Source organism: Anguilla anguilla, chromosome 15, assembly GCF_013347855.1.
Source record: "Anguilla anguilla isolate fAngAng1 chromosome 15, fAngAng1.pri, whole genome shotgun sequence".
Lineage (NCBI taxonomy): Eukaryota > Metazoa > Chordata > Actinopteri > Anguilliformes > Anguillidae > Anguilla > Anguilla anguilla.
Genome location: NC_049215.1, coordinates 13,466,453 through 13,475,929, shown reverse-complemented (window position 1 = coordinate 13,475,929; position 9,477 = coordinate 13,466,453). Strand labels below are relative to the sequence as shown.

At 42.7% G+C, this 9,477-nt stretch overlaps 1 protein-coding gene across 1 annotated transcript in view; it reads left to right on the top strand.

The window, feature by feature from the left end:
• Positions 1-9,114, top strand: part of LOC118213827 (5-hydroxytryptamine receptor 2A-like) — an 11,648-nt gene extending 2,534 nt beyond the window's left edge. Inside the window, exons 2-3 of the mRNA XM_035393017.1 lie at positions 3,040-3,240; positions 4,959-9,114. Of these exons, the coding sequence (XP_035248908.1) occupies positions 3,040-3,240; positions 4,959-5,773 (1,016 nt within the window). The 3' untranslated portion in view covers positions 5,774-9,114. The remainder of the gene's footprint in view (positions 1-3,039; positions 3,241-4,958) is intronic.
• The last annotated feature ends 363 nt before the right edge of the window (positions 9,115-9,477 follow it).

Sequence of the window (9,477 nt, the reverse complement as noted above, 5' to 3'; positions counted from 1 at the left end):
GGTTGCCACGCAATGATTCACAGTGGGTATTTGCCAGAGAGAATATTACAAAAAAAATGTATGAGAAAAACAAAATGAAATCCCCTACTCCTTAAAAGGCAGCCAAGCTGAACTCCTGGAGTACAGCAGAATATACAGAATAGCTCATTAAACACTGAAACATTTGCCGAAAAATTGGCAGTTCTTTTAAGGGCGATGGGGTGACTCAGATTCTCTATGCATCATTTACTATGATTTTTCTGCGGTGAAATGCAAACCTGCTGGAGAATGTAAAAACACCTTATTTTCTCTGAGCTGTCTGACAGATCCGCACGATAAAACTGAGAAATGTGGACATCTGTCTCTGCGGTTCCGATTAGTGTAAACAGAAACCACAGCAGGGAGGTCTGTGTGTGTGTGTGTGGTGTGTGCCTGTGTGAGCGTGCGCGCATGTGTGTATGTGTGTGGCCTGTTGCATTCTTTTTACACATTATTCACACATCTCTTCACAAACAGACAAGGGTAGAAGCACTTGTGCATATTCCTTATACATACTGATTTCATTCTATGCCAGAATGTATGACATCACAAATCTTTTCTTCTCAAATGAGCAGCGATACTTCTTGGTGCTCAGAACAAACCAGGGGTTCCTGACGCAGGCATGGATGCGTCAATACGATGCTTATTTTTAAAACCAGGTGGTTTTCAAACTCATTCCAGGGTCCTCCAGCAAACAGTTGGTGTCATTCTGAAAATAGGTGCAACCTCTGAATAGTAATAAGCTTTTCTTAGACCCTTTTTATGCCTATTGAAGAACATACCTGTTGGGACTACATTATTTCTGAAATGTTTTCATGCCAAGAATAGACATTCCCACATATTTACCCAACACCAAAGTGCAAACGACCAGGCTGCTCTCCAAGCACACTGGGAGCAGCCAGTCATTCAGCAGGAGCAGCAGCTCATGTAGGATCTGAGGCAGGGATAAGCACAGGGTAACCAGCAGGGGGCAGCACCATCACCAAATTTTACTCACACATTAGTGTGCATCACAACGGAAGACTCCTCAGTGTCACTCCACCAGTCCTCCCATTCACATGTTACCAAGCACATGAATATTTAAATCACACTCAAAAACTCATACTACTGTAATATATCTATAAACATTTTACAGTTGCTGCTCAGATAAATATTCCATCACACGGGATAAACTGTACCCTGAAAAATTAATTGAGATGAGGGTGTTCTTCAGGAAATCTAATCCAGCTCAATCACCATTTGATCCCATTTTAATGTTGCCATCACAGAAATGATATTGTGATTAATATTCTGAATGAGAGATGAATATTTTGGTGAGGGTAAATCTGGCCTCTGGACCAGTCAATATACGTTCTTTCACGCATACGGAAAGGCCATTTCTCATCTAAATGGTTTGTTTGTTTGTTTGTTTGTTTGTTTGTTTATTTAGATCCCCATTAGCTACTGTATTGTAACAGTAGCTACTCTTCCTGTGGTCCCCATAAATCTTTTAACAATACTTCAATACAGAAAAACAGAACACATTTTGTATCTCATCTCGGTATCATATCTAGACATAAAGTTCACAGAGCAGCACAAAGTTCTGTGCTCCACAGTGAAAAAGCCATAAGCATTGCTTTACAATGTCTACATTTCTCTTTCTAACTGTATTATTTAACTGTGTATTTTCATATCCACAACTTCTTCCAGCAGACGAACTGCAGCCTGGTACTCGAACACTACCACTGTCAGATATTTCTGATATTAGGTGATCTCTCATCTTTTTCAAACCCCTTTGTACAAGTAGGATTAACTGAAATCTTATGTGCGCAATTGTTACACTCTACTCACCTGAAATATGGTTAATTTGCTGCACAGTGTCTTCAATTTTTGAAAGCTATAAAACCACTCTCTCATCAGTATCACCATCTGATACTGAATCATTTATGGTGGTCTTATTTGATGAAGTAGAGCAGCACTGTTCTCTTAGATAAAGCATAGTTTGCTGTGATCATATCCTGAACCCTTGTTTGGGGAGGGGTGGTAGGATTGTGTATTTATTGCTTTGTCTCCACCATCACTGTCTCTCACACACAGTCTGTCTCACACATTCTCTTCCTTTTCATCTCTCTTTCTCTCTCTCTCTCTCTCTGTCTCTCTTTCAGGAACAGCTTGCAGAGTTGTTCCGTTAATACCTGTTTGATGTAGGCGGTGACTAATTTCTGCAAGTTGAAAAGCGGAGCGGTTTCTCTCAGATGATGCAGTTGCTTTTGGAGGCGCTGCTTACGCCTAGATAAGCCCTCCAGAATTAGCACATGGAATTAAGAGTCATAAACAATATTTATATAGTAGTTTGTCAGCAGTGCAAGATAAGAGCTCTGCAGCAAGGGAGGAAATGAAAACACTTCAATGTCATGTGAGATAAATAAGGCTCTCGCTGCCAGATGCAAGCTGAGCCCCCTCTGGCTGCAGCTTCGAGCCTCAGCTGTGTCACTTTGAACCTCAGCTGTGTCACTGGTAGGACCACCAGTTTGTCTCCACCATGTGACCTGCAGGGATTTAGACTCTGCAGTGGATGTGGCGATTAGAAGCTTGTCTTAGCAGCACTTCTCAGGGATGATATTATCAAAATATTATATTACATGACAGGAATTTATTTAAGATAATAATATAAAAATAAAACTCTAGTCAACTCATTTAAATATTTACTATGGCTTTATACTGGTCAATATGATTATAATTCGTTCAGTTTCTTTCCCCCCACTTAAAAATTAAGATACAACACTTAATTTTTCAGTTTTCATGAAAGAAAGTGAATACTTTCTTTGTACTTTCTTTATACTTTCATTTGAAATAAGCTATGTGATCCACAACTGAGTTAGGTTAATATGAGTCTGTTGTGCTCTCTCAGCCTAAAATTACTTTCACTGTGTGTCTGTGATGTATGAAAGCCAAACAGCCCAGGGTTGAAATGGAAGTCCTAGTGATTTCCTTGACTGGTCTCTCCTGGTAACGAGTGTGATGTGACTTCCTGTCCTGCAGGATATACCTGGCCCCTGCCCGCCACACTCTGCCCCATCTGGATCTATCTGGACGTGCTGTTCTCCACGGCGTCCATCATGCACCTGTGCGCCATCTCCCTGGACCGCTACATCGCCATCCGCAACCCCATCCAGCACAGCCGCTTCAACTCCCAAACCAAGGCCTTCCTCAAGATCATGGCGGTCTGGACCATCTCTGCAGGTGAGGGCGGAGCCGGCTATTTTGACATCATCAGTGTGAGACCATATCCTTGGGAATGAGCAGTAGAACTCTGGGATTTGGAGTCAACGTAGCCGCTTGCTTCGCTAAAGTTTCAGAAACCAATATGGCACCCAGAGAATTGGATCATGTCAATTTCCCATTGGCCCATGTCTGGGCCTGAAATAATAAAACTGCAATAATATTTTTTTTAAACTTCATAAAGTCAACCATCCCTTAAGGCATGGAAGCAAGCCATCACTTCCACTTATTTCAGAGAAGCAAGCCAATTTCTAAGTATGGCTGTCATCATTCATAGAAAAGGGACCCCTTTATTTTAATGCCAAGATGGGGGTATAAACTTAACATCTCCCAAGACCCTGCAAAATGGGCACCAGGCTGGTAAGTGAGTGGCATGAGAAATTGCAGTGCTCATAATTGCAGTTGCATCTGCTGTTCTTACTGCATCACAATTACAGTCATTTTCTCATAATGATGGGTCTGGCTGCTCGGACTGGTGTCGTGAAAACCTTCCAGATCTTTCCTTGCGTAAGGGGGAGGCAACAGAGAGCTGGATATATAAGGCATATTGAATTACTGAAGCAGGACAATTATGCCTCCGTGGATTGATTTGTGACGGAACCAAGCATTGCGGGTCCCTTGGTTTCACGCATTTCATTGATGCATCCAACCCTTGATCTCTCTCCCTCTGACTAATTTCTTGATCCCTCTCCCTCTGACTAATTTCTTTCTCTCTCGTTCCCTTACTCTCTCTCTTCAAGCTGCACAGATGCCGCTATATTTTTCTAACTGTCCCTTTGGGTTTCCTTTGCTTGTGCTGTATTAGGAGGGTATTAGAAGGATTAGAACTGGACAACAGATTTTGTTTCTGATGGACAGCATTGTAATGTGCAATCTGCATGAGTTTAAGTGCAAGTGGGTTATAGATGGGGCTATTGGAAGGATGTGAAAGAAGGGATCTTGTGTGTTTGCGCTATAAAAACGTGAGTGGTGTGAGCTCACTGTGTGTAAATGTTTTATGTTTGTTTTTGTATGTTTCATGTGTTTTTCTGCACTTATTTGGTTATTCCTTTTGAGGTAAGCTAGATGACCCCCTCAATTGTTTAGCAAAAGTTAAATAAAGAGCATTTTAAAGTCTTTCTTTCCCCCTGTCTCTCTTTCTCTCTCTCACTCACCCACATGCTTTCTCTAGCACTCACTCTCTCTCTCTCACGCTTATTCTCTTATTCACTCTCTATCTGTCCCTCCCAATAATGTAAGGAAATTTCAATAAATGGTGCTTTAATGAGATTAAGAGAAATAATAGTCCATAATAGTCATAAACAATATGAATTATAACATTCATTTGAATCTAACTGTTTTATTTAACATAGAACCATGCATATTTACACATAATAATAATTACTGCATTAAAGTTTTTGGTAGTCAGTCAGTGTCCCTCAGGTAATGACAGAATAATAATATGTACTGTGCTGCAATTGGAGCTGTTGGTCCTTCTCCGAATAGGATTTGCAGTTTTTCGTCCTTTGTCAAGGAAGAGAAGCTCTTCATAATTATAGATGATTTATTCAATAATTTATTACAATTTATAAATTTAAATGTCTTAAATTAATTAACTGATTAATTAATTACGACATTAAATTAATCTCTCTCCCCGAAACCCCTCCATCTCTCCACACTGTCCCTTTTCATCCCTGCAGGCGTTTCCATGCCGATTCCGGTCTTCGGCCTCAGGGACACATCCAAGGTGTTTAAGGAGAGCAGCTGCCTGCTGACAGATGACAGCTTCGTTCTGATTGGTTCCTTCGTGGCCTTCTTCATTCCCCTCACCATCATGGTGGTGACATACTTCCTGACCATCAGCGCCCTGCAGACAGAGGCCACGCTGTGCCTGGACCAGCTCGTACCCAGGCCCCGCTGGGCCACACCTCTCAGCATCATGCCCCCGAGCTCGCTGTCCTCCGAGAAGCTTTTCGGACGATTGGTGAGCGGGCGGGGCCGCGAGCAGGAGGCGGGGCATCCCTTCGGCCGCAGGGCCATGCAGTCAATCAGCAACGAGCAGAAGGCCTCCAAGGTCCTGGGCGTGGTCTTCTTCCTGTTTGTGGTCATGTGGTGCCCGTTCTTCGTCACTAACGTGCTGGCGGTGGTGTGCAAGAGCACCTGCGACGCGGACGTCATGGAGGGCCTGCTCAACGTCTTCGTTTGGGTGGGGTACCTGTCCTCCGCCATCAACCCGCTGGTCTACACCCTCTTCAACAAGACCTACCGCTCGGCCTTCTCCCGCTACGTACGCTGCCGCTACAGGGAGGAGAAAAAGCCCCTGCAGCTCATCCTGGTCAACACCATCCCCCCGCTGGCCTACAGCTCCACCCAGCTGCCTCTGGGTCTCAGCGCCCCCCTCAGGAACGGAGGCTGCGGGGCGGAGGGACACGCCAGATCCATGGTGACTCTGAGGACAAATGCGTCAGAGTCCAGAGGAAGATGGAGCGGTGAGGAGAATATCAGTCATGTGTGAACGTGTGTTTGGTTTTTTTTTAACGTTTATTTACTGTGTTTTACAGGGGCAATGCACAACTATCAGTGTTTCAGATTTATTTACTGTAGTGTCACATGCAACTAAAGAGGTCACTTTCATCAATCAGAACTGGGTTACAGACTGAAATCCTTTAACCATTTGGACACCAGTAAAATTCCTGTAGACCACAGAATAGAAGCATCCATTTTTCCACAATATTCAGAACAAAATTCTTGTTTTTATTAAACTTTCATATGTGTTGGTTATTTTCTGACAATTGCTTGGTCGGGGGCCGTTGTTTTTATATATTTGTACTGCACATATCTATGTATGTGTTTATTTTGTTCTATTTAATTAATTTATATTGTATTGTGCATATCTACGTATTCCATGTGCCTTTATATCATTTTCTTTCAAAACGTACATATGACAGAGACACACCAGTCTTATTTTTCACATTTTAGGTTCCTTCAAACAGTTATACTCTGAAATACTGGGAGCTAGAGCAGTACTGTGATAGAGCAGCCGATCTGTAGGGTGGACAGTAGCTTCACATAGCTGGCCTACAACTATCCACTATAAGCCGGGTAAATAGGGAAATAATGTGGTCAGTCAAACATGTCACACTTCCAGAAACAACCTTCTGCCCAATCATGACCCGTGTCTAAGCTGGCGAGTCCCTGGTGTTCCAGTCACTCGCTGCTCCCAGGAGTTAGCGAGAATCCTGAGATCTCTGAGGCCAAGCAGACAGGCCTAGGGCAGCAGAGGGAGGCTAGGAAGCTGAGCGATGTGGGGATGTTTGAGCAGGTGGATAAAGTCTCTTACCTGAGGAAACCTAGAGGAGCCAGGTGGGTGGACAGTGATCCACGGGCTGAGGTCTAATCACATTTGTGTTTGTAAAACCAGCGTGAAAGCGTCTCAGCATCGCAACCTTTAGCAAAGGGCTTTGAAATTTTCAGAGCGAAATGCCAGGGACACCAGCTGCTGGCCAGGGCGACGGGCAACTCGGGTAATCACAAGGGGAAGTGACTCATTATAGGGAGGTGAGGGTGGCGTGAGTAGGGTGGGGGGTGGGGGGGTGTTCCCTATCCTCTGACCTCTCAGGATCATCAGTCTTACACTCGCCTGCAATAGCCTTTCATCTTTTACCTGCTATTTCAATTAAGCCCCCCCCCCCCCCCCCTCTTTTTTAATCCATAAATATTTTATATGCCACAGTCTTCAACATTAATAATTTATTCACTGTCATTATCCACAGTATTTTTAGACATTAATTGCACATTAGAACAGGAAGTGGTAACCGGATAACTGCACCAAATGTCAGCACAGGTCCTACACTAAGCTACAACGTTTATTTCTGAAATTGTGAATATTTAAAATGAGTCATGTGTCTTTTTTTAATAGAAAAACCAATCAAAGTTTAACTTATTGAGTTGCTGCAATGAGAAAGCCTTTTAGGAAAAAGAAAGTTTTGCACATTGTCAAGTAAAATATTGACATATTGTCAAGTAATGTCATGTTGGACCACTGTATTGAAAGCTTTTTCCATCCACCTTACAGATCAGACTGAGGTCAGTTTAATTTTGGGTGTGAGGCAGACCTGAAGAGGCCTGCTTTTCCCCTAAAGAAAGGATATTCTCCTTCTTAAATCCCACTTGCAAACATCTCCAAAGGTTTGGGGCACGTTCATACGAAAACTATTTGGCTTTGAACACTACCGTCCTTCTCAAGGATTTTCAGCTTTTTTCAACAGTACTTGAAATACATGGACAGACGAGACACAGGGGTAGTCAGAAGTGTTATATTTTAGAACTGGTTTCACACGTCACACCATCCCCAATCAGCAGTTGTAGCAACAGCAACCGGACGCTCAGTCCAGCACTGCTACAGTTCATAAGAAGCAATGTTTTTCTCATCCTGATCCAATCTCTGACTTCCCAAGAATTAGAATAATCAGACTATTAGCAGTGAGCAGCAGCAATGTGAATATTAATGGATACCACATCTAAAAACCTGGCTCTACAACTCGAGGATCTTTCTTCTGCAGCAGTGTTCACAGCTTGTAAATATGTCTTTGTAGTGTATAGTTCCAGATATGCTGTGGGAACATGACTGCAGAATATTGAATTATGGTCATCTAGTGTTCAAATGTTTTGGCCAGACAGTCACTATCTTATGAGGAGCTGCAGATGAAACAAAAGCGGGTTTGTACATCAGTAGCAGAGTCCTGACGTACACAGGGAGAGGGTAATTACAGAACAGGTGGTTCTGCTCTCTCCCGTCACACTTAAGTCCTCAATTTAATTCCTCTATTATCTGTTTGGCTTTCATCATTTCCACATTTATGTTCCGGCTATTCAGGCAACAAAATAAAATAGCAAGCAAGATAGACATTTTCAGGATGAAATGTTTTGTTTTCATCATTTCCTATTTCCTGCCAACTCGACTGAAATTAGTTCCATTTTAAATTCTTGGCAATGAACATAATTTGAGGCTTGTAACAAATATCTGGACTCAACCTAAAAACAAAAGCTGAGAAAAGAGGGTAATGTGCGACAGAACGGCACATCTTACTGCTGTATCAACTAGCTAACTTAGCTCAGTTGCACTGAACATTTCCTCATATACTCAATACGTTTGGATTCTGTATGCAGCTCTATGAGATTGCCGCCCTACAACTCAATCCTCTGCCTCTGTAGACCACAGGTGTGGCATCTGATCTAAGCAGGGCCCGTGTGTGGAGCTTTTATTCTCTCACAGCACTACAGCACCTGATTCCACTAATGAATTAATCATGCGGTTCTATCGAGGACTTGATGAGTTGAATCAGGTGTTTCAGCGCTGGGCTGGAAGAGATCCCTGCTCTCACACCAGTCCTTTTCTGATACATTGGCACCCTTTTGGCCTTCGCACTTGATGTTTACCTGCTAATGAGAGCCTATCTGAGCAATTGAGATAGTTGATTACACAGATGCACCTGGTTGCCTAGGCTTGACATGGTTGCTGACTTTTAGGTTAAATAAAAACCAGCAGAATTGGTGGCTGGTAGTGATCAGGGCTGCAAGGCCTTGTGTTAATTAAATCAAACTATCATTCAACCCTTTAACTTAATAACTGTGGGATTTGTTGCCCAAAAGCTTGGGCTAAAGAGTACGGCAGACTGATGCAATTTATCTTTACAGAAGCAATGAGCACAAGCTCTGACTGCAGGTTTAATTCCCAGGTAGGATACTGCCATTGTACCCTTGAGGGAGGTGCTTTACCTGAATTGCTCCAGTAACTATTCAGTTGTCTAAATCAGTGTTTTTCAATCCTGGTCCTGGGGACCCATTGCCCTGCATTGTTTTAGATGTTTCCCTGCTCCAACTTCAAATGAATGGGTCATCATCAAGCCTGATAACTACCCATTCATTTGAATCAGGTGTGTTGGAGCAGGGAGACATCTAAAACATGCAGGGCAATGGGTCCCCAGGACCAGGGTTGAAAAGCACTGGTCTAAATGGATTATATAAAAATGTAAGCAGTGTGAATTGCTCCAAATAAAAGTGTAAATGTAAAATGACAAGTGGCTCATCTTGTCTCTGTCTCCTGAATATTCCACGGTGAGGCAAATAACTGTAACAAAAACTATTTTTACATTGCATAAAATTAATTCATCTGCTGCTGTGTCCTGAAGTGACTTAACTCACTCAATATCATACAGT